This window comes from Moschus berezovskii, chromosome 14 (assembly GCF_049115385.1).
Source record: "Moschus berezovskii isolate FMDL1 chromosome 14, NW_MosBer_1.0, whole genome shotgun sequence".
Taxonomy (NCBI): domain Eukaryota; kingdom Metazoa; phylum Chordata; class Mammalia; order Artiodactyla; family Moschidae; genus Moschus; species Moschus berezovskii.
Genome location: NC_142473.1, coordinates 38,698,675 through 38,724,817, shown reverse-complemented (window position 1 = coordinate 38,724,817; position 26,143 = coordinate 38,698,675). Strand labels below are relative to the sequence as shown.

The window sequence follows — 26,143 nt, the reverse complement described above, 5'->3', positions numbered from 1 at the left end:
TAAGTGTTACTGAGCATGTGGAGAAAAGGGAACCCTTGTGCACTGTTGGTAGGAACGTAACCTGAAAGTGACATCTCAATAATACTGTGGCAAGGTGATCAGAGTCAGTATGCTCCAGATCAGCCTTACCCTAACAAAGATGGAAAAAAATAACTATTTTAGGAAAGAGCTGGAAGAGGGGATGAATGAACCGTTCTCTTAGCTAAGTTGCTTACACTTCAGCAATCTCCCTTCTGGGTACCTAACCAAAGGAACTGAAATCAGGATCTCGAAGAGAGATCTTCACTCTCGTGTTCACTGCAGCACTCCTCACAAAGCCGAGACATAGCCGTGACCTAAATGCCCACTGACGGGGAAGAGAACGTGGCATATACACACAGTGGAATACTATTCAGCCTTTAAAAAGACTAGTGTATTTAGACTGCTTATATTAACTTAATTAATGTTCAATTGGCTGAAGCAAAATGACTTGGCCAAGCTCAAAATCAAAGGGCAGGGAAATACACTCCAGTCACCAAGAAGCCATGGCAAGAGAATGGACAGAGAGAGGTGAAGAACTTCTGCTCCAGGCTGAGTGACCTCTTCTGTTCTTCTATGCAGGCCAATTTCTTCCCCTGTTGCTCTACAGAAGACTCGAGAATGTGAGCTCCACTTGGCCAGATTCATGTCTCTTTGTCCACTACAAAATTTCCAGTATGCATATCCTGTCTGTTTAGTTGGCTACTGTCTTCCTAATATTTACAACAACACCTGGTACATAGTAGACAATAAATATGACTGGTCACCCCAAATAGGATCTTCAGCCTTGCAAGTTACATGATTTTCAGAGTCCAGTGCTCCTGAACCTGCTTCTGCAGAAAGCACCATTTAAAAATATCACTGCAATCGATACAAGCGTTAATTTTTGGTAAACTCTTCAAACTGTGTAACATTTAAAAAAAAAAAGTCTTAACATTGCTCACTTAAAAAAACACTATTTATTATAATTCACAGATTTAGGAAGTTTTCAAACATATCGAAGTACTATGAAAATATGTTTACCACTTCATAATGTTACAATAGCAAGAAGCATCAATAAGGCAGGGTCAAGGCAGAAATGGAAGTAGAAAATAACCTGGACATCCCGAGCCTCCCCCTGATGTATCCTTTTTCTACCTCTGTAACCTGGCCACTCTGAATGGCACTCTTGCTCAGACACCCAAGGTTCCTGTGCTCTCCCTTTTAAAATGTGCCCTCAGGAAAAGAGAATGTGAATTTATACACTGACGTTAAACATGACAATAACTTGGAGTATTACTCTAATAGGCTTATCTGCATCTTTAACCTTAAACTTTAAGAGATAACAGAAGTAGAATTTTTAGCACTGGCTAGCAGGTAGAAGCGATTACATAGGTGCCTTTGAAAGCTCACGTTAAAAGTCACATTCCACTTGGCGGATAGGTCACCACCAAAGACACAGAAATATACATAAAGCAAACCTACCAATTAGAGTTTAATCGATAAGATTTTAATTTCATAGTTCAATTCTTTTTGGCAGGGTACTTTCAACACTAAAATCACCCCCAAACTGGAAATTATATATCTCTTACAAACAGCACAGGAAAACCCTGTGTTTTATCAGCAAAAGTCATTCAAGGAAAGAATACAAAGTGTGAGGCAAGACTAATGCTTTAAAGATTAAAAATTTTAAAGATTCTGCAATAGACTGAGAAGAGGCGATACCAGAAGAGAGGCTTAAAAAGCTGGCTTTTTCATTCATAACTGCTATTTTCTGAAAATCTACTAAAAGTCCACTTTCAGTAACTGAAATAATACAGACTGGGTACTTCCTGTAAGTGTAGCTGGTTGATTCTCAGAATACGTTTCATTAGGAAGCACTATATTGAATGACACAGTGTGACAGGAAAATCACGTATAACAGTCTGTAAACAACCAGAAGTTATGAAACTTCCTCCATCTTAACTTTAAAAATCTGAAGTCACTCAAGAAAATCATTTTCTGAAATTAAACCAGACAATTTTGCTCATGTGCTTTCATCAGAATGTTAGCATTTTCACCTTCATACGTAAAACACTGGAAAAAAACAGAACTGTAACAAAGCTAAACTAGTAATTGCTTTTGACTGTTTCTAACAACCTAGCACGGGATCAATACAATTAATATGGATAGAAAGGTTTGCATATTGTGGCAAACACCATGAACTGGGTATACTCAAAAGCCATTCATATCTCCCTTCTCTCTTGTCTTTCTCTCCTATAGAGGCTAGAAAGAAAAAAAGTACTTGATTTCAAATACCTGCAATTAGGGACGGACATAAGATACAGTTCTAGCCAGGGTGGGCTATCTTTTCCAAATTAAAAGTAACGATTTGTTAAGAGAAAGACCCTTGGCCTCTTTCTTTTTTCTTCCATGACTGTGGAAGAAAGGACCAGAGATATTATAGTCTGTTTAACCAAAAGACAACAATAATGAACACAAAGGTCTACCCAGGAGACCACAAAGAAATAAAAGGAGTCAGGGTCCCTGAGCCACCTTATCAGGGCTGGACTGCACACCTCTGGACTTCTTATTGCATAAAATACATACAAGTTAACAGATTAAGCCTCTGTAGTAGGGTTTTCTACTAGTGCAGCTGAATGCACTTCCAGTAGATATGAATACAAAATTCTGAGTAAAGATCAAATTGAGCTATGAAGAAAATCCTCAGTGACCCCTCAAATATTCTAAAAAGGACCTCTATGATAATTTTGTTTTCTTTACCTGAAGACAAATACTGTACAACCAACACACACACAAAAAAAAAAAAAGGAGGGAAGGGAGATGATGTTTGATAGTAGTGAAAATATTTCAATGCCAAACAAAAATGAGGTAAGGCTGGAGGAGAAGGGCATGAGTATAATACCAAACAATTATAGTGTGATATTTCCTATTTGTCAATTTCAACAGTCAGCGAGTCCATTTCTTGGGCACAGGATTCTAATAGTTTTTAAGTCTGAATCTTCAAACTTGGGAAGCCTTCCTCCAGGTTACCAGCAAGAGTCTTATCAACTTCACGGAGGATTTTGAGAAAGTCTTCCACCTGTGAGTTAAACAAAAGAATCAAATAAAAGTAAGTAGAGGAAAAGATACCTTAAAAAGATACGAACTACTGTCTGTAAAAATGCTCTACCTATGTCTTCTAAATAGTCCAATGGAAAAGAAATGTTGACAGATTGTCACAAGAATGGTACTTCTGGATAGTCCTCTGAAACACCAAGGAAATGCCTAGCCCTTATCACTTTGTTTACTTTTATTTATTTATTTATTTTTGGTTGTGCTGGGTCTTCGCTGATGTGTGAGGGCTTTCTCCAGCTGCGGCAAGCAGGGGTTTCTCACCGCAGTGGCTTCTGTTGTTGTGGATTACAGGCTCTATGCGAGCGAGCTCAACAGTTGCGGCATGTGGCTCTAGGGCACTCAGGCTCAGCAGTTAGGCTCACGGGCTCTAGAGGACAGGCTCTGTAGCTGTGGCACACGTCTTAGTTGCTCTGAGGCATATGGAATCTTGCCAGACTAGGGTTCGAACCCATGTCCCCTGCATTGTCAGGTGGATTCTTATCCAACTGGTCCACCAGGGAAGTCCCCTCATTTATTTTTAAACTAATATTTCTCCTCCTACTGATTCCCCTTGAGGGTTCATTACCACAGTTATATTATCATCCTCCTTTCTGACCTACTCCCTCACTCCACATTCCATCTTTCTAAAAAAAAGTTATTTTTAAATTGCCTCTAACGGTAGCAAATGCAATATAATTTGAAGGACCATAAAAACCTATTGACTGTACTTATCTAAGAATCTTATTTTTAATTAATATATATGCTACAACAGAAAAGAATACTATAAATTCAGTGTTGATTCCTTTCTCTTAAAATCTGAACTGTTACTCAGGCTAGCACCATGAATTATCCAGCAGTCATCTATCTGACAAAGGCACTGAGCCATGTGTAGTATACGCGCTATCTTTTTTCACAAAGGCTTCAGAGATCAAGTGCTTATTACTTAAAATGTTTTACAGAGTAATCCCCTGAAACTCGGCCACCTATACATTTACTCATACTCACCACAGGGCTATAGAAAGGAAGAAGATTTTCAAATGCACAGGAACACTTCTGTTTGCTTAACTGGCCCTCCTTTAGTCCCTGAGTTACAGTCTCCTAAAACAAACAAACAGATCTGTTATCAAAAAAAGGAAAATTTCTAAAGCTACATCTGGCGCATAAATACAAATCAGTTTATCCAGTTCCCCACTGATCCTACAGGCATTTCAAATGTTCCAAACTGAACCTGCCATCATTCCTCCTTATCTAACCCAAACACGTGCTCCACTGACGGCACCACCACCTACCAGGTATGCTGCACAAACCAAAAATGTATGGCATCGCCAAGACATCTTCCTATGCTGCTAGCCCCTCCACCTGTGTTTAGTTCTACTCTACTAAATCTCTCTCATCTCACCTGTTCTCCATCCACTCTTCCACTGTCTAAGCTCTCACTTTTTCCTTGAAGATTATCAGCCACAAGAACCTGTTGGTTGGTCTCCTGTCTTGCAGCTTCAACTCATTCTAATCCTCTATTACTTCTGGAGTAATCTTTCTAAACAGGTCACATCACTTGATGCTTCAAAAAAAAAAACTCTAGTAGTTCCTCAGGTTCCTCAAGATTAAGTCCAAATTCCATTAACTATGGCATATTAGAATTTTCAAGACATATCCCTGGTTTATTCTCAGCCCACTTTCTTCCTATATTCTTATCACATAAAAATTAAGAAACACCTACATCCCTCCCTCCAAAAAAACAAAAACAACAAACAATGGGAAAAATACTTGTAACAAATATGCAAAAGATATAGAATTACCCAAGGAGTTCATACAAAAATCAAGATGGATAAGTTTATAAAGCAGGAAACACATAAATAACACAAAAATATATGGAAAGATAGTCAATCTCACTAATAATAAAAAAACTGCAAATCAAAATAAGGTGCAATATATCATCTGTTGCATTTTACTTGATATAAAAATTATAATACACAACAATAAGGATCACGTAAAATCAAAATTTTTCACATGTCAAGAGCATTTTGGCAATATATAGCCATTTATGCCTCAGTCATCTTTACATTTATCATGTCGAACCCAGCCATCTAGCTTCTGAAAACCTATGTTAAGGTAATAATCCCAAATCTGGAAAAGGGAAGCATGATAATTCACCAAAAATACAAATCATCAGTATAACTGAAGCTTGTTTTAAGGCATATTCTTCTTAAAAGCGTCAATGAATATGATCTTCATCATTGCATGCACAAATATATTCTTCCTAAAATACATGGCTAGAAAGAATATGCTCAAAGGAAGAATATGCTAACAATCCTGCACATATTCAGGAAGAATACTTCTTAAGACAAGTTTACAGTAAATTTTGAAAACCGATTTTTTTGCAAATTGAGTATTAAACTGGTTATCAGTGAAAAGATTTTCAGTGTACTGATGTGGTTAGGAAAAGAGCTTATAATGTTAAGTGAAATGAGCGGCCTCCAAAAATTGTATAACTGGTGAGAAGTATATGAAAAGCACATAAATAAATATACCAATTTACATCAGCTGTTAGTTTGAGTATAAACTTACAGTGATAAGTTTTTTCTTACTCTATTTCCCCAAATTTACGTAAAATTAAAAAATTAAAACACTAACAATAAAATTTGAGAGCAGAAAGCAACCCATACTTTCTTTTGCTGAAGAGAGCATTTTACACTTTTCTCCTACCTTTGTTAACACCTGGAAAATATTAGAAAGAAATTCACATGAAATATCCTTCAAGATTTTCAAGTGGAAATCATCTTGGGTTAAATCAGACTTTTTAGTTTCTTCTGTGTTAGACTCCATTGAGTTCTCTGGTTTCTTCTGACAATGTTCCATATTTTCTAAGACACGAATCAGGCTGTCAATTAGAGGAAGATCCACTGTACAAACAAAAAAGAGGCAAGGGATCAGCCAGTTAAATTTGGTTAACATTCATTCATTCCTGTACATGTACTGAACACCTACTAATACTAGACACCACTGTATTTTAGGTACTGTAGACACGGCAGTAAACAAGACTGTCAAGGCCTCAGACTTCAAGAGGCTTACTTTTTATACTCAAATAAGCAAATGAATAAAACAGATTGAAAAAGAAACCCAAAATGATGAAAAAGAACAGATATCAAAAAATATAATTCAGGAACTGCCTCCCCCACAAGATTTAAGTTTGTAGTTTGAAAATACCAGGGAAATGGATAAAAAATAGTCAACATGGAGATATATGCTTTAAGTTATTAGATTTTTAAGGATTTTTTTTTAATGAGGGGCATTATAATTGTATTTTGAGACAGTTATAGTTATTAACCTTACTAAATCTCAAATATACTCACAAAACAAAGCAATCATATACTGAAGTATTCCAATATAAATGTATATCATGAAAAATATAATATGACAATATTCAGGTCAAACATAACTATCAACACATTTAAATGGTTTAACTCATTTACTGAAATCAACACATCTAAAGCAAAGTATTCACAAAGGTTGAAAAAAATAATATAGACAAAGGTATCAGAGGCAAATGCAGACAAAAGGAAAACAGGGGATGTGAACTTTATATATAAGAGGATTTAAGCAAAAAAAAAATAAGTATTATGGGAGACAAAGATGGGCAATTTATAATGAATGTCTAATGGCAAGCCACTCCAGTACTCTTGCCTAAAAAATCCCATGGATGGAGGAGACTGGAAGGCTGCAGTCCGTGGGGTCGCTAAGAGCGACTTCACTTTCACTTTTCACTTTCACACACTGGAGAAGGAAATGGCAGCCCGCTCCGGTGTTCTTGCCTGGAGAATCCCAGGGACAGGGGAGCCTGGTGGGCTTCCGTCTATGGGGTCGCACAGAGTCAGACACGACTGAAGTGACTTAGCAGCAGCAGCATACACTAAACAATATGCCATCAACATTCATTAAACTACAAATGATGAAAAGAAAAGAACAACACATTGGCAGTAAAAATATTAGTTTTCCCTCTTTTCATATCAAATCAATTCAAAAGAAGTAACTAAGGAGTATGGAAGACCTAATAAGCATAACAGCTGACAACTCCAACATTTGCAGTCCAGCTCAGGCCTCTCTTCTCCGCTCCAGACTCAAGACTGTCAGCTCAACTGCTCCAGCTGGACATGGAGTCGACATCTCAACCTTACCAGGTTTAAAAACCAGTCTTTTCTACCTTAGAAAAATGGTAATTCTTTTGCACAAAATGCCAGACAGAGCTTGACTTTTCTCACGCTCCTCATTCTACTAGTCGGCAAATCTTGTTGGCACTATTTAAAAATGATCAGAATCTGACTATTTTCCCCCACAACCTCCCCATTACCACCTTAATCAAGTTATACCATCTCTTGCATCAAGTTCACAGCAACCTCCTAACTAGTCTGCCTTTTGCCCCCACGGAAAGCCTGTTGAAGTCTGTTCATGTCCATCCATCCTCTGCTTAAAATTCCCACAGTTCCCTAGCTCATTCAGAGCAAAAGGCAAAATCAGGCTCTCCCCCCACAACCCCCATTACCTCTCTGGCCCCAGGTGCTATTTCTTTTCCCCATGTGGTCACCACCCCAGCCATATACAGCTTTACTGCTCTTCTTCAAATATACCAGGCATACTTTTAATTTGGGGCTTTTACACTTGCTGTTCTCTGTCTGGAATGCTTTCTGCCCAAGTAGTCACATGACTCACTTCATTACTTCCCTCACATTTGTACTCAATGTCATCTCCTCAGTCAGGTAACTTGTCCATAAATGCAAAAAAGACACTTGAAAATAGTCAACATTTATTTTCAATTAAAAACTCTTAATAAAATAGAAACAAATTACTATCGCCTCAAATGGTACAACATAAATAGCTTAAGTCTAAAACAGCATCATGATTAACGAAGCTCTAGAAACATGGTCAATTGAAATCAGGAAAAAGGTAAAGATCACCATTATTACATAACCCCAGAGGTTCAAGGCAACCCATTAAATAACAAAGAAGTAGAAAAGTGAAAAAACATATCTAAACTAAAAGGAGTGTCAGATAAAGTCCAAAATTACCACTGGAACAACCACTAAAATCAGTAAGAAAATTCAGGTGGAGAAGGAAACGGCAACCCACTCCAGTATTCTTGCCTGGGAAATACCAAGGACAGAGAAGCCTGGTGGGCTACAGTCCATGCAGTCGCAAACAGCTGACATGACTAAGTGACTAAGCAACAGAGGCAAAATTAATATACAGAAACCCAACAGTCCTCATATATTCCAGCAGTAATCAGTGGAAGATACCACAGACAATAGCAACACAAAAAATATTTGCGAACAAACCTAATAAGAAATATGACGATCTGTATGAAAAAAATTATAAAACATTACTGAGAGACGTAAGACCGGAACAAATAGAAAAGCACATGTTCTCAGATACTCTATAAATTTAACATCTCAAACAAAAAAGTCAAGAAGACATTTTGGTTTTGTTTTGTTTGGAACTTGTCAATCTAATTCAGTGTTAAAAAAAAAAATAACAGTCAAAAACATACTGAAATATTAGAATGAAGGACTAGCCCTACTAGGTATCAAAACGTAAAGTCTTAATAACTACTGCTATGGATACATGTGCGGCCGGAGCCGGCGTCGCTTGTGTCTGCGCCGCCGGAGCCGGTGGAATCAAGATTGCCAGGAGAAATATCAATAACCTCAGATATGCAGATGACACCACCCTTATGGCAGAAAGTGAAGAGGAACTCAAAGGCCTCTTGATGAAAGTGAAAGAGGAGAGTGAAAAGTTTGGCTTGAAGCTCAACATTCAGAAAACAAAGATCATGGCATCTGGTCCCATCACTTCATGGAAAATAGATGGGGAAACAGTGTCAGACTTTATTTTTTGGGGCTCCAGAATCACTGCAGATGCTGACTGCAGCCATGAAATTAAAAGACGCTTACTCCTTGGAAGGAAAGTTATGACCAACCTAGATAGCATATTAAAAAGCAGAGACATTACTTTGCCAACCAAGGTCCGTCTAGTCAAGGCTATGGTTTTTCCAATGGTCATGTATGGATGTGAGAGTTGGACTGTAAAGAAAGCTGATCGCCAAAGAATTGATGCTTTTGAACTGTGGTGCTAGAGAAGACTCTTGAGAGTCCCTTGGACTGCAAGGAGATCCAACCAGTCCATTCTAAAGGAGATCCATCCTGGGTGCTCATTGGAAGGACTGATGCTGAAGCTGAAACTCCAATACTTTGGCCACCTCATGCGACGAGTTGACTCACTGGAAAAGACTCTGATGCTGGGAGGGATTGGGGGTGGAAGGAGACGGGGACGACAGAGAATGAGAAGGCTGGATGGCATCACCGACTCGATGGACATGAGTTTGAGTGAGCTCCGGGAGTTGGTGATGGACAGGGAGGCCTGGCATGCTGTGATTCATGGGGTCGCAAAGAGTCGTACACGACTGAACAACTGAACTGAACTGAACTGATGGATACATGAACAGAGCAACAGAAATGAATAAAATATATATGGAAATATAAAACACAGTAACAATGAACTTTCAAATCTGTGTGGGTAAACTGGTTTATTCACTCAGTAATGTTGAGACAGCTGGGCAGCCATCTGCAAAAAATGTGAAACCACATCTCACATGTAACACCACAATAAATTCTAGATGGATCATGGATTTAATTGTATTAGTCATAAAAAATTATTCTGTGAAAGACCATGTGTTTGCAGAGGAAAATATTCACTTATATTTCTCAATGAAAAAAGCTGCCTAAAAAACACACACACACACAAAATGTATGGATTTGAGTGTATAGGAGTTATCTCTGAAGGGTCAGATTACAAGCACTAGATTTCCTTTTATAAATTTAATTTTTTTTTGTATTGAGCATGTGGTATTCTTTATTCAAGGGAATAAAAGCAACGGAAAAATGAAAGAAAGGAATAAAATGAACAATAAACATATCTGATGAACCAGAATTTAACTTAGTGAACTAAAATTATACTTGCCTTTTCCTATCTTTAGATACTCTCGTTCAGTCTGTGAAGCATAGATGGCAGACAACACTGAAAAAACAGAGGCCAGCACTGTTTTCTGTTCCTGCACTATGATGGGCAGATCATCAGACTGGCCGAATTCATGGCACAGCAGGTCAAAAAGTAAATTCCAAGTGTCTTTTCCAGTATCTGGACACTGTACTTGATAAAGAGGATGAAGAAAGTAATAATTAAAAAACAGAAAACAGTTAAATGAATAACTATTGTGCTCCCCCATTCAACATCTTACCAATTGCTTGAATTCCATCGTCTACTGTGGTGAGCAGCTGTAAGATATGCATGTAAACATCGAGCCCTTCTGGATTTTCAGAGCTAAATACAAAAAGCAGAAGCATAGAATCAACTCTCAGTCTGTGGAATTGTGACCATTCATTTATTCAATAAATATCTATCATGGTACTAGGTACTGCCCTACATGCTAAGGATAAAAAAGGGAACAGGACAAAGTCCTCTGTTCACCAGAGCTTAGATTCTAATGGAGGAAACAGTCAAAAAACAAATATTATGGAGTGCAATCAACACACACTGGCAAGAAGTAAAAATTCTTTTTGACCTTGGCCCATGAAAGTAACAATGCAGAAACCTACCAGGTGACAGATACTTCACCATGCTGGTTTACTTGAATCATCAGACAAAAAGTGACTGAGACTTGTGCAGATGAATGTAAGGCCCACTGCACCAAGCACTGACAGTAACGACGTTCTTAAAACTTCACAGGATCATCTTACCCGCAGAGCTGAGAATACTAAAAGCTGGTAAGTATAATTTCTGTGATAAACAATCTGGATTCCTAAACTCACAGACTTAGTTCTTCAACCACACAATTAAGTGAAAAGATAGTGAACAACTAAAAGATGGTTCATAAGTGCCTAGAGCTTGCAGGTACTATGTTAGACGCTGGGAAAACAGATACATATACACCACCCTTACCTTCTGAAATTTACTGTCTAAAAGCAAAGAAGATAATTACAGGGATAATAAATAATAGTAAAGTGATATGAATGTAACACTAGAAGACATCCAAGTAGCAGACTTAATTTAGTTTGGAGAGTCAGGGAATGTATCCTAAGAGAAACGGTTTGCCCTGAAAGGGGCAAAGAAATGTTGGAGGCAGAGAAAACATGGTGTGCAATTCCTTGGAGTAAAGACAGTTGAAGAAATGAAGGAAATTTCATGTAGCTGAAACAGAGGACAGGAATAAGGATGGAGAAGCACTGTATAGGGCCTTGTAAGCCATACAAATCTGGACCTCATTCAAAGGAAGGCAACTGCAGAGTCTGAAGCATGAAACCGAGATGATCAGTGTATGTTCTGGAAAGACAGCTCTATAGTCGAGGCCTAGAATGAGCAAGCCTTGAGGCTGGGAACTCAGGTTAAGAGAATGGTGCAGCTGTCCAGGTGTGCAACTGTCCATCGTAGCCTGGCAGGGGCACAGACAAAGTTCCAGAAAAGTCAGGAAAAGAGACTTCCCTGGTGGTCCAGTAGTTAAGAATTTGCCTTGCAATGTGAAGGATGTAGGTTCAATCCCCAGGTGGTTCAATGTCCACATGCCAAGGGGCAACTAAGCCCGGCGCACCGCAACTAGTGAGTCTGCGTGGTACAAACAAAGATCCTGCGTGCCACAACTAAGGCCTGATGAAGCCAAATAAATAAGTATTTTTAAAAAGTTAGGAACAAGGCTTGGAGGTTGACTGGCCATGGGAAAAGGGTGGGAGAGGGAAGTGTCAGTAATGGCTTCCACATTTCTCCCACATCCAAATGGAATAATGATTACCTCATTTATTGAGATTGAGAATACTGAAGAAGCAGGTCTGGGGGAAAATGATGAGTTTTATGCTCACCTGGATAAAGGACATAAAATTTAAAGGTTTTAGTGTGGATTATTTGGAATTCCCTGGCAGTCCAGTTGTTAAAACTCTGCACTGTCACTGCTGAAGGCCCAGATTCAATCCCTGGTCAGGGAACTAAGATCCTACAAGCCACAGGGAGTAGCCAAAAAAAAAAAAAAGTAGGTCATAAAGCATTAAGAATGAGTTGACCAACAGGCCAATCAATTCATAAATTAATTTTCTAGTGACTAGCAAAAAACAGTTTCAGTGATCTATAAGATCTAGTAATCACTCTTAGGAAGATAACAGAGCCCAAAAGGCAGTCACTTACCCGAGACTGGCACATATATGCAAGGAGCAAGAAAACAAATGGTTTCTGACATTAAATGAAGAAGTTGTCACATGGCCAGTAAAAAATTAAGCACAAAGAAAATCTTTTCCATTTGATATAAAATTATACAAAACTGCAGAAGATTTTAACCTACTACTAAGTAATACTAGTATTAGAACAGCTATTTTGCAACCATTATGATTCTTGCGAAGAGCAAATACACTGTCACAAACATTAGTAGTGAATCAAACCTGTCAAAGATCAGCTACATGCTACTCATCCAGCTGAAAGGAAACTACGAAACATATGTAAGGATGCTTCTAGCAACGGGATTTCCCCAGAACATTCTGCACAGAAGAGCTCACCTACCGCACTTGTTTGGCAGCTTCAAGCACACATGGCACAATTCGAAACACTGGCTGCTGTTCAGACTCTTCCTGGGGTTGGTCCAGAGCCTGAACAGCCCCACTTCTAATCCATTCCAACATCAGTTTCTCATCCAAATCAAACAGCTTGTCCACAACCTCCCCAACCTTTATCAGCAAGTCAACTGCAGAGAATAAAAGAGAAATTGAAATAAGAAACAAAATTTTTAAAGCAGTTAAGTCTTATCAAAATTTCTAAAACTATGTCAAGAAAGCTAAATCTTATCAAAGCATTACTTATTCCAAGTGCAATCTGTTTACTACTTTCATTTAAATTTGCTTGCCTTCCTTCATTTTCAAGTGGGAGATTTATTGCTATCTTGAGAACTTAAGAAGAAAGCTTATATCTTAAACTGAAATAGTTTCTCACCTAACACTTAGTTTTTAAGTGACCTCTAGAAATAGTTACGTGGTTTCCTAAAAATTAAATATAATTTTAAAGATTTTTTTTTTTCTAGATTACATGGTGACTTACCATTTGTTGAACTTGACATGATGAAGCAAATACTATCATAAATAGCTGGATTTTCTCGAATTCTTTCAACCCAGACACTGGCCACTTCTGTCTGGGAAAGGCAAGTATGCAACAACCTACATGAAAAATGTGAGCTTAATACCTATCTTTCAAAAACAGTAAAGAAAATTGAAGAGGGAAAGGGCAACTCTGTTCTCCTGGGTCCCCTTATGGGCAAGTATTGAGAATCCATAAAAAGAAGAAAGCATACCTACTTGTTTCCAGCAGAGTAGGAGGGTCTGAATCATACAAACAGTGCAGCAATACCTGGCTACAAAAACAAAAATGGTAACCCAACATGCCTCACTTCTCTCGTTTCAAATAACAGAACAGAATTTTTAACTTTTTAAACAGTTTCATTGTGAAAATATGACAAACATAAAATCCAGTTAAGATACAAATCTACACTTGGGGAACAATTATAAAGCAAGACACAGAACAGAGCTGCATCTCTGCAGCCACCCTGTGTCTCTTACAAATCACAATTTTCCTTCCCACCTAGAAATGACTACTGTCCTGACTTTTCCAGCGATCATTTTCCTGATTTACCCTATAGTTCACTTATATATTTTGGTTTTGAACCTTATATGAAAGAAATGATATTGTATGTACTCTTCCGCATCTGAGCTCTTCTGCCCAACACCATCTCTTTACAATCTACCCGTCTTGTTCCTGTAGCTGCAGATTCACTGCTGTGGAGCATTTCATTGAATGAATATAAAACAATTTATTTTTCCAGCCTACTACTGATGAACATTTGGGTTGATTCCAATTTGGGGCTATTTCAAGCAATAGTCATAATACTTTTTGTATGAGTATCCTGATTTCTGTGTGCACTTTCTCTTACCATATACCTACAAGCAGCATCCCTGGGTAACAGTGCATCTTCTAATTTGACTAGGTGATGCCCAACTGTCCCAAAGTAGCTGAAGAAATGTATATCTCATCAGTAACAAACACGGTTCCATATTGCTTTTAAGATAAGTATTTAATTAAATTTATAAAACTTGTCAATATTACTCATTCAGATTTTTCATAGGTATCACTAGACACCATACATAATCCTGAGTCGTTTATTCCACAAATGATTATAAGTTATGGAAGAATAAATACCTTAAACTAGGATCTTAAAGTCCTTCCACACCTAGAAGAGGTAATAACCTCTATTCTGGAGGCCCCAGGTACTTGAATTCTGTGATAAGCCCTACAGCTCTTCCTGAAAATAACCTAGAACAGTTTTCTAAACCTACTGTAGGCACATATTTCTTTAAGATTCTGATTAACAGAATTAGAAGAGACCTATCCTCTAAGCAGAAGTATGAGAGCCTTTGAATCACAGGGGCAACCCTGTATCCTGTAGTTTGTTGGTAAGCCACTTCACCCACCATCTAAGTCAAAATTCTCAGGGTGACTGTGGTTAACAAATCTAGTTGTTTTAGACTCCAGCTCCGTGCCCCTGGATTCCCTCAGCCTGAACTGTTTTGGACTCTGGTCAGGTGCTCCATCTCCAAGCTTTGCCCCACTGGCTCTTATCTCATGTGGGTGACGATTCGGGCTCCTTTGCAACCAATGCTGAAAACAGGCTTAAATTCTGAATCGTGTCCACAAATAATATGGAAGCCCTCAGATACCATCATCAACACACAGTGAAGTTCCTGGAGCGTGCTAACCAGGAGAAAGGAAGTACTACATTCCACGTTTCCCTCTCTCTTATGTATAAGGATTTCCTTAGGGATATGAAATATGAATCCATCTTTTAAAAACAGTTATTATGTAGTAAAACTTACCCAAGATTTTTATCACTGCTGATGGATACACATATCTCCTGGAAACAGGCCATATTACCTAATATTCCCACACAGATTTCCTGCCAAATCAAATTTCACATGTCACAATGGCTCTAAGGTGAAAGACACATATACAAAAATAACAACTTTAAAAAAAAAACAAACAATTTTCACTGAGCCAAGTTTGGGGAGAGAAAAAGGGAAGCAGCACACGGGAGTACGTTGCCTGTACCCTAATTTGACAACTGTCCAGTAGTATCTGAGAGGAGATGAAAAACACAAGAGAAAGATCAAAGGCAGGCAGGAGTTTGTGGAAGAAGAAGTCTTCTGGATGAACTGAGTCATAACTGACTGATAGGATTTAAATGTACAGACAAGACAGACATTCAGATGAGAGGGAACGTGTCCGCCAAGGCAGGAAGGAAATAATGAACCAGAGTAAACAGGCTAACACAGAAAGCTGCCTGTATCAGCATGCAGTCACTGGGTCAGACAGAGAGTCTGCGCAGGCTTTCCCATGACATCTTACACAAACAAACTTTTTGGCCAACCCAATATTAGCAGCATATGGCGGGAGGAGAGTGTGAGATAAACACAACAGACAGAAAGGATCAGGATTAAGGGCCCTCAATGTCATGTTGAAGAGTTTAGACTTAATCTGAGTTATCTAAAGTCATGAAGGTCCTCAAGAAAGTGGTCAACATACTGTAGTATTTTAGGAAAGTTATTTCGGCAGCAAAATGGATAACACATGATAGTGAAAATTTTTTTAAAGATGCTAACTTCACTAGTAGCAGCTAATACTTATTTATCACTTACTATTCCCAGGCACTACCCTAAGCACTTTCCATGTACCATGTCATATAATAATTTATGAGGTATGTACCTTCATTATCCCCATTTTTCAGATGAGGAAATCAAAACACAGAGAAGTTAAACAACTTGCCCAAGATCTCCTACTAGAAAACAACAAAATTCCAGAGGCTGAGCATTTAACCACTATATCACACTACATCTCTGAAATCAAGGTGAAGGAAGATGAGGGTGGCAATAGCAGGTATAGAAATGGATGAAGTTGAGAAAGACTCAAGTGAAACCAGAATAATATGATGGGAGGACAGAGAAGCAACTGAACATAACTCCTAGGTTTCAAGTTGTTTTATTTCTCCAGTAGGACAGATTGGTCCCGTTGACAAAAACAATTAGAAAAGAAAGCACAGGAAAGAACACAATGAATTCAGTTAGGAAAGTGCTTCCAAACTTGCTAGAACATAAAAATCACTCAGGGAATGTACTGAAAATACCAATTTCCATGTCCCATCTCAGATCTATTGAATCAGAATCCCCAGAGTAGGGTGTGGGACGTTGTTTATCAAGCACATCGTGTGATTTTGAAAACTGGGTAAGTGCGACAAGCACTGAGTTTGAACATATACAATTCTGGACTGGAAAATGCAAGGTGCAAGTAGACAGCGCCTGATGAAAAGTAAGAGATAGAACACCAGAAATCAGAAGGGAGGCATCCCACAAACACAGATTTGCCACTTAAAGAAAGGTGTCGAGTAGCTGAACTCACCAAGTGAGTGAATAAAAAGAGGACAAAGGATCTGATGTACACCTTAAAAGAAGCATGTAGGAAGAAAGTAAAAAGACAAAACAAGTAACAGAGAAGTGACTGGAGAGGTCAGAGACCAGGAGAGTGGGGTGGCACCAAAGTTAAAGAGCTTCAATAAAACGTGGGCGGTCAAATGTAGGGAAAGGAGTAAAAACAAAATGGGGCAGAAGAGCAGCACACACCTTGCCCTTAAAAACTAGAGGGAATAATTGAACTTCCAACCGAACATCAAGTTTTCCAGTCTCAGCTACTCACTGGAATAACCAGGGGGGACTTTAAAAGCTGTCTGGAGCCTCACATTTGGTGAGACTGTTTGATCTGGGAATGGCCTGACCTGCATTTTGAAAGAAGCTCCCTAGGACAAAGCTTCTCAAAATTTGGGCCTTCGTCCTGGTTACAACCTGACTAACATTACTTGGAAATTTGTCAGAACTCTTTAATCCTACCCAAAACTACTGGATCAGAGCCTGGGGGTAGACCCAATAATCACTGATTCTGGGACACGCTGCAGTTGGGCAGCAAACATTTTAGGAGATTCTAACATGTGGCAAAGGCTGAGAATCACTGCCATGAACATGCTATGGTTCAGAGATATATATAATTAAAAACAGGACTAACTCCTAAAAGAAGCAATTCTTATTTTCTTAAAATAAGCTTGTTTTCTTAAAGTACTAAGCACCTAAATTTGAAAAAGCTAGGAGAAAGTCATGCAACTGTCAGATCTTTATATTAATATAACAGCCTAAGGAAAAAGTGGTTCATTGCTTCAAGAGGCCCTAACTCAGGGGGTGCATTATACGAAATAAAATTTTAATCCAACATTCAATTTGTAAAAATATACTAAAGAATTCTCCACTTCCTTCATAATTTCAAAGAGAGACGATATAGCACAGCAGTTACATGGAAGTCAGGCAGGTTAGGCTCAAAGCCCAGCTCCATTCTTTCTTAGTTGAATAACCCCAGACAAACTTCCTAACCTGAGAGTTGGTTCTTTTATTTACAAAGGAGAGAGAAATGCTTACCTCACAGAGTAGTAAAATGAAATACTCAGTAAATGGCAGTCATTCATAATTACTTAATAAGTATTTATGAATCAGCCACAATATACACAGCACAGGGCAACCTAAATGGCGCTAAAGCACAGAAGACAATGAGAAGTACGGAACTGTTTTGGTGCGTTTACTATCAACACTGGTCACTGAGAGATTAGTTATTGGGGAAGTCTTGGAAGAAAAGTACCACCTTGGAAAACAGATGTGAATATTGAGAGGAGATGGAAGGCACACAGAGGGAGGCCCGGAGAAGGTGATGATCACAGTAAGCTCCTGAGGTGAGGAGCAGATAGGCCATGCTAAATCAGAAGACGACCTGGAGGGCAGATTTTATGCAAGAAAAGACAAACCAGATTCAAATTATGGAAAGTACTGAGCTATAGGCTGTGTTTAGAATTAAGGTTTTTTTAAGCAGTGGAGGGTTTTATGACTTAAAAAACAAAGGCAATAAACTGAGAAATGGGTAGTCCAGGCATTGGTCCCTGTTCTGTCACATATTAGCAGCATAATGATAGCTATGACTATCTATAGTGTCCACAGTTGTTAAATCTAAGTATTGATCTCCCTGGTCCGGCCCAAATCTAAAATTCTATGATTGTAATAATTTTAAATAGCACATTACTTGGTACCTGGTAATCTTCAATAAACATCTGCAGACTGATCTGAAGCCACTTCAGAACAGTAAAGTGAGAAAAATGAAAGACTATCCAACACTCTTAGGTCACTGCTCCAAAGAGGCAGCTTTAGAAATGTACATACTTACTCTTAATCGAGGACATTTGGATTTGGCCAACACTCCCATAAATATGTCAGGAGCATTAAATTCTTGGAGAAACAAAGCCACATCCTGAAAATAAAAGTGATTATTAATTTGGATGTAAATATTCCTCCTTAAACCAAATAGCTTAGGCAACCTTAAAAAAAATGAATTTCATATACACTTCTTTTCAGGCACAAGAGAAAAAATGCATAAGGTTAGGAATTGTGTCAACAGACAAAAGTAATATTAGAGCACTGTGGTATACGGTCTCAAGGTAATGGAACAATTCCACAAGCAAATCTTAAGTGACTGTGACATTCCAGAGGACCGTCCTCCTTCCTCTGCCTTGTATGTAGTTATCTTAATGATCTTTCTACCCACCAGGAATTCTCATTAATTCATTCAGACACATTGTTGATTCCAGGTATCACGCTAGAACATGGGATAAGGGGGAAAAAAGTAAGTCAAAATTTTTGTCTTCTAAGAGCTTAAAACTTGAAAGAGAAAAGAGATAAAAGCTCCTATTGGGTCATGCCCAAAACCAGAACTTTTGTTTTCAAAATCCTCAACAGAAAAAATTCTGATCACAATGTAATTGCAACAGCTTCACATGTTCAGCTTAGACAGTCTGCCTGGTCCCCAGGGCCTAAAGGGACACATCACACAGGTGAATGAACTGGGGGTGGACAAGTGGCCCAATCTCACTAGAAATGTGAACCCCAAAACTAAATCAATTAGCTGTGGAGATTTTCATTGTAAAATACTGAAATAAAATTAAGCTTCTGGCTGACTACTGCCTTCAGTTCAGTTCAGTCGCTCAGTCGTGTCCGACTCTTTGCAACCCCATGAATCACAGCACGCCAGGCCTCCCTGTCCATCACCAACTCCCGGAGTTCACTCAAACTCATGTCCATCGAGTTGGTGATGCCATCCATCCATCTCATTCTCTGTCATCCCTGTCTCCTCCCGCCCCCAATCCCTCCCAGCAACAGAGTCTTTTCCAGTGAGTCAACTCGTCGCATGAGGTGGCCAAAGTATTGCAGTTTTAGCATCAGTCCTTCCAATGAACACCCAGGACTGATCTCCTTTAGAATGGACTGGTTGGATCTCCTTGCAGTACAATGGACTCTCAAGAGTCTTCTCCAGCACCACAGTTCAAAAGCATCAATGCTCCGGCGATCAGCTTTCTTCACAGTCCAACTCTCACACCCATATATGACCACGGGAAAAACCATAGCCTTGACTAGACGGACCTTGGTTGGCAAAGTAATGTCTCTGCCTTGGATATTCACCAAACCTGTGGTGTGTATTCGCAATAATTTAACTTAGAACACACGCTAAGTGGTTCAAATGAAAAATGCTCTTCAAAGCGCCCTCAAAGAGAAAGGCAGTAATCCTTCAAAGCAGCTGAAACTGGGGTAACTTGCATGACTGCTGGCTAGGAGAGAAATACTATACTTATTCAGAGATCATGGTCAGACAGAACAATATTTTCAAAGATATACTCCAAACTGAAAGTCACAGCACCAGATGCTCTCCACCCTAGGTGATCAAGCTGTCTGTCAAGTGCGCATCCCTCTGCAGCATGCAGGGATTTACTTATTTAAGGACAGTTCATGACTCCTGGAGTGGCACAAGGTAGCCTAATAATACCAATGCCAATAATAGTAACGGCAATGGACATTTATTGAACAAGCATTAAATCCCAGTGAAGTGGTTTGCACACTATCTCATTTAATTCTGAAAACAATCTTAAGAAGTAGTTACGATCATTATACTAATAAGCAAACTCAGGTTTTAAAAGGTTAAGCAACCTGCCCAAGGTTACACAAAAAGTAGGAGAACAGAGTCAGAATTTGAAATCTGATCAAGCCCATGCTCTTAGCCAGCACACCATCCTAACTCTAACTCTTAGGTATTCATCCAGTCATTCAGTCCTCATAAAATATTGACTGAAAAACTCAAGTAATAGGCACTGTTTTGAACTCTGGAGACATACTAGGGATAAGGTCTCAGTCCCATCTAGTTTTCCTTCTAGAGGGATAAACAAATAATAAACATACAAACAACTAATCTATTAATACATAAATTCTAAGTACTACAAAGAAGATAACAAGATGGTATGTGCTAGAAACCAAGGTAAGGGGGCCGACTCTAGATATATCAGAGATGGTATCTCTGAAGAAGTGATGTTAAGCTTTTAAGAGAAGGAACCTAAATCTATCAGAAGAAACAAGCTCAAAACAATCACTGAAGAACAAGAACGAACAAGTTCCACAAGAGCAGAGGAGAGGAATCCTGCCTGGAGTGTCTGGGGAGACACCACAGGAGAGGTGACATTTGAGCTGGGCCATAAAAGATGGGAAGGATTTTGTGGGGTGGAGGACATTCCATGCAGGGAGTTGCATGAACAGAGCATGAGCACATGAGAACGCAGAAGTGCCTGGAAGTGTCTGCCCCTGCTCAAACACTGAGTGGCAGGGAATAAGGCTGGGATGTAGATTCACTGGAAGGACTCTATGCCAGTGAATCAGCAAGCAGCTCCGTTCTCCAGAGCAGCTTCAAGAACCACCACAAGAGGACAGAGAAGACCAAGAGTCTGATCCTCCCTCCACCCATGATCAAAAACAGTAGCTCGATTTCACCTTTTTATAGCTGAGGTTTTCACAATAATATTTCATTTGAAAAATGAGATTTCTTTAAAAAAAAGTTTTCAAACCATAGCTTCTTAACAGTTGGAGGACAAACAAGACTTGAACAATACTCTCAACCAACCTAATCAAACTGACATTTACAGGACACTCCACCCAGCAACAGGAGTATACACATTCTTTTTAAAAGAACATGGGACATTTACCAAGACAGATCAAATACTGGGCCATAAAACGAGTCTCAATACATTTAACAGAGTTCAGAGTGTTCACTAACCACAGTAATAGAAAGATATCTGAAAAATCCCCAAATATTTGAAACCTAAACAACGTACTGCTGCCTCATTACCTAAAAAAAATTAAGGAAAATTAGAAAGTATTAACTGAACTAAATGCAATGAAACACAACATATCAGAAGCTGTACAACAGTTCTAAAGCAATATTTAGAGGAATATTTATAGTGTTAAATGCCTATATTAAAAAAGAATGATCTCAAATCAACAACCTCAGCTTCTACCTTAAGAAATTATACAAAGAAGAGCATATTAAATCAGAGTAAGCGGAAGAAAGGAAATAATAAAAGATCAGAGTGGAAATCAATGAAACAGAAAATAATAAAGCAACAAAGAAAAATCAGTGAAGATTAAGAAATTTGTGAAGATTAAGGAACCATCATTACAGATACTAAAAGGATAATAACATACTACTATTCCAATAAATTAAATAATTTGGATGAAGTGGATTAACTTCCTGAAGAACACAAACTACCAAAGTAACCAGAACAGCCCTGTATCTATTAAAGAAACTGAATTTATAGTCTTCCCCACAATATACTGGGGCTTCCCTGGTGGCTCAGAGGTTAAAGCGTCTGCCTCCAACGCGGGAGACCCGGGTTCGATCCCTGGGTTGGGAAGATCCCCTGGAGAAGGGTCGCATAGAGTTGGACACGACTGAGCGATGGAACGGAACGGAACAGAACGGAACCACAATATACTGCTGCTGCTGCTAAGTCACTTCAGTCGTGTCCGACTCTGTGTGACCCCACAGACGGCAGCCCAAGAGGCTCCCCCGTCCCTGGGATTCTCCAGGCAAGAACACTGGAGTGGGTTGCCATTTTCTTCTCCAATGTGTGAAAGTGAAAAGTGAAAGTGAAGTCACTCGGTCATGTCTGACTCGTAGCGACCCCATGGACTGCAGCCTACCAGGCTCCTCCGTCCATGGGATTTTCTAGGCAAGAGTACTGGAGTGGCTTGCCATTGCCTTCTCTGCCACAATATACTAACCACCACTAAATGGTGAGTTTTATGGTAATGATTTGTATCTCAATAAAACTCATATTTTTTTTAAAAAAGGAGAAAGCAAGAGAGTTCCAGAAAAATATCTATTTCTGCTTCATTGACTATGCCAAAGTCTTTGACTGTGTGGGTCACAAGAAACTGTGGAAAATTCTGAAAGAGATGGGAATACCAGATCACCTGACCTGCCTCTTGAGAAACTTGTATGCAGGTCAGGAAGCATCAGTCAGAACTGTACATGGAACAACAGACTGGTTCCAAATAGGAAAAGGAGTACGTCAAGGCTGTATATTGTCACCTTGCTTATTTAACTTATATGCAGAGTATATCATGAGGAACGCTGGGCTGGAAGAAGCACAAGCTGGAATCAAGATTGCTGGGAGAAATATCAATAACCTCAGATATGCAGATGACACCACCCTTATGGCAGAAAGTGAAGAGGAACTCAAAAGCCTCTTGATGAAAGTGAAAGAGGAGAGTGAAAAGGTTGGCTTGAAGCTCAACATTCAGAAAACAAAGATCATGGCATCTGGTCCCATCACTTCATGGGAAATAGATGGAAAAACAGTGGAAACAGTGTCAGACCTTATTTTTTTGGGCTCCAAAATCACTGCGGATGCAGCCATGAAATTAAAAGACGCTTGCTCCTTGGAAGGAAAGTTATGACCAACCTTGATAGTATATTAAAAAGCAGAGACATTACTTTGCCAACAAAGGTCCGTCTAGTCAAGGCTATGGTTTTTCCCGTGGTCATGTATGGATGTGAGAGTTGGACTGTGAAGAAAGCTGATCGCCGAAGAACTGATGCTTTTGAACTGTGGTGTTGGAGAAGACCGTTGAGAGTCCCTTGTACTGCAAGGAGATCCAACCAGTCCATTCTAAAGGAGATCAATCCTGGATGTTCACTGGAAGGACTGATGCTAAAGCTGAAACTGCAATACTATGGCCACCTCATGCGACAAGTTGACTCACTGGAAAAGACTCTGATGCTGGGAAAGGTTGGGGGCAGGAGGAGAAGGGGACAACTGAGAATGAGATGGCTGGATGGCATCACCGACTCTGTGGACATGAGTTTGAGTGAACTCCGGGAGTTGGTGATGGACAGGGAGGCCTGACATGCTGTGATTCATGGGGTTGTGGAGAGTCGGACACGACTGAGCGACTGAACTGACCTGAACTGAACATATATACACACAAAACTAAAAACAAACAAAAACCAAAATCCTCCCACAAAGAAAACTCCAACATCAGATGGCTTCACTGGCGAATTTCACCAAATATTTAAGGAAGCATTGACAGTAATTGTACACAAACTCTTCCTGAAATGCAAAGAGGGAAAACTTCCATCTCATTCTGTGAAGACAGCGTTACTTTGGTACCAAATTAGACAATGAAAAGAAACGAATCTCTCTCATGAATATACATGAAATTTCTAAACTACATTTTAGTAACTTGAAAATCAATCAATGTAGTTCATGTTCACAAACCAAAAAGAAAAACCACATGATCAACTCAACAGATTTAGCGAAAGCATGACAGAATCCAAAGAGACTTAAGGACTGAACCATTCACCATCTCCTTACTCAACAGTCTTTTCAGTTTCATTTCCAAACCCATACCTCATCCATGGACATATCCCATACTCTGCAAATTTCATTCTCCATTTCTTCATCAAGCTCCATCTGCTGCTCCTCATCATCCGAGCTGGATTTGGCATTTTCAGGGCTAACCACCTTCAGAAACACAAAGGAAAGAGATGAATAAAGGCTGTCCATAGCACTCCTCCAGTAATATTATCCCATAATCATTTAGAAGTCACAAAGATTAGTACCCTCAAAGTATCTTCTTCTGCAAGAAGCTTATTTTAAAAAACTAGTACCTGGGGCACCTTGGGTAAATACTGCTGCTAGGCACTGGGGTAGAAATATAAAGGAAATAAGATTTAATCACTTCCAAGTAGTTTAGGATCCAGTGGCAAAAAGACATATAAACTGATAATCACAACAGAAAAGGTAAGTGATTCAACTGAATTGTGGACAGAGTCGTGAAAACAAAAAGATGGACCAGTGACCTATATCTGGGAGAAGTTTCCCCAAACTTCTCTTACGAGGGGATATTGAAGCTAAATCTGAGGGGAAATCCAAGTTTGTCATCCTGAAGAAGAGGAGACAGAGAAAAGTACAAGAGTTCAGAGTTAAGAAAAGGCCTAGCATGTGAGGGGAATGGTGAGCAGTTTAGCGTGCCACGGGCAGATAAATCTGGGAAAGCTGCAAAGAGCCCTGGATTCCAGTCTAAGAAATACGACTTTTCCACTGTAGGCAACGGTAACTATGAGGAACTCCCATGGACGACATTTTTTTTTTTTAGATTATTCGGGCAGCTGTGTAGAAGATGGACTAGAGAGGACAGTGATTGAAAGTAGAGGGAAGTCAGGGAAACATGAGAAGAACGTTCACATTTATTGAGAGGCTCCTATAAGGTAAACTACGGAAAACGTTCTCTGGCTATCATAATCTTATTTAATCTACACAATAACCCTATAAACAATAATACAAATACTACCCCACTTTATAGAAACTAGAAAGGAAGTCGGTTACGTGATTTGCCCAGAGTCACGGAGGGCAAACTTTTGACATCAGAGCTGCACGAAGCCCAAATCACCATTTATTCTACCACAGCGGAAGTCCTCGAAACATAAATTACGACCTGGGCTTCAGAAACGACAGTGGCAACGGGGAGCAAAAACCACTGCATCACATGTACTGCGTGTAAGCAGTGCATTTCCATGGTCACACATATTTGGAAATTCTGCAAAAATAAAACATTTTAACCAAAAGCATTCCAGCATCCCTGCCATTACACTTCCCTTTGTATTGAGGGGCACAAAGAGTGGCGCCCGGCAGTTTTGGGGTCCGCGGGGAGACAGCCAGGAGGCCGGTGGGGAGGCCGGGCCGCCGGGGCCTGGGGAGGGTCGTCGCAGGGACGGCGGCCTCCGGGGCGGGGGAGGGCTAACCGGGGCGGGGCGGCAGCCTGGGGAAAGCAGTCGGAGCCCACGCCAGGCGCGCGTTTCCGCACCTGGATGAGTCCGCTGAGGACGCCGAAGAGCCAGCGCTTGCTGTAGACCGTGCTGCCTATGCAGTCGCCCCCGGCCGCCGCCTCCTCGTCCTCGTCCCGACTCGGCGGCGGTGGCGACGGGTTGCGGTCCATGACTCGGCCGCCTCTGGCGCGCGGGAGCTCTCCGGAAGCCGCGGGAGGAGGCGAGAGGCCGCCAGGCGCCAGAGGGCCCAGCGCCGCTCTCGCCACAGCGCCCCCTGCTGCCCGGAGCCCCGCTGGCCTGAATACCCGCCCATTGCATGTGCCCGCTGGGATGGGGAGCCCAAATGTCCTCGTCTTACCCCACGCTCTACCCGGGACCCCAGCGCGGTTATATTCACAATTGTTATTTGTCACCCTCCCGGGACCACATATTCTATCTCTCCAGGAGCTCTTAGCCTGATTGGAATGGCCAGGGTGTGGGGGCAGGGAACAGGGCGATGCATCCGCTGCAGAAGTGAAACTATCGGACCTCTGACCTTTGGGCACAGTTGCCATTCTTAGGAAACATCGCTGTTTTCCAAGGTGTGTTCGGAATCGTGGGAAAAAAGAAAGTCACCGGTAAGAATGTCAGTATTACAACTCAGTTCAGTTCAGCCGGTCAGTCGTGTCCGATTGTTTGCGACCCCATGGACTGC

At 40.1% G+C, this 26,143-nt stretch overlaps 1 protein-coding gene across 1 annotated transcript; it reads right to left on the bottom strand.

Annotated features, from left to right (window-relative positions):
* Nucleotides 1–962: 962 nt before the first annotated feature.
* SAAL1 (serum amyloid A like 1) lies at nt 963–25,667 on the bottom strand. The gene is made up of 12 exons (XM_055423262.2): nt 25,488–25,667; nt 24,032–24,145; nt 18,469–18,552; nt 15,039–15,118; nt 13,463–13,522; nt 13,213–13,328; nt 12,682–12,862; nt 10,382–10,464; nt 10,105–10,293; nt 5,800–5,996; nt 4,099–4,191; nt 963–3,079 (listed from the first exon to the last, which is right to left on the bottom strand). Exons 1-12 carry the CDS (start codon nt 25,617–25,619, stop codon nt 2,987–2,989), a joined length of 1,422 nt encoding a protein of 473 aa, XP_055279237.1. The 5' UTR covers nt 25,620–25,667; the 3' UTR covers nt 963–2,986.
* Between the last annotated feature and the right edge of the window lie 476 nt (nt 25,668–26,143).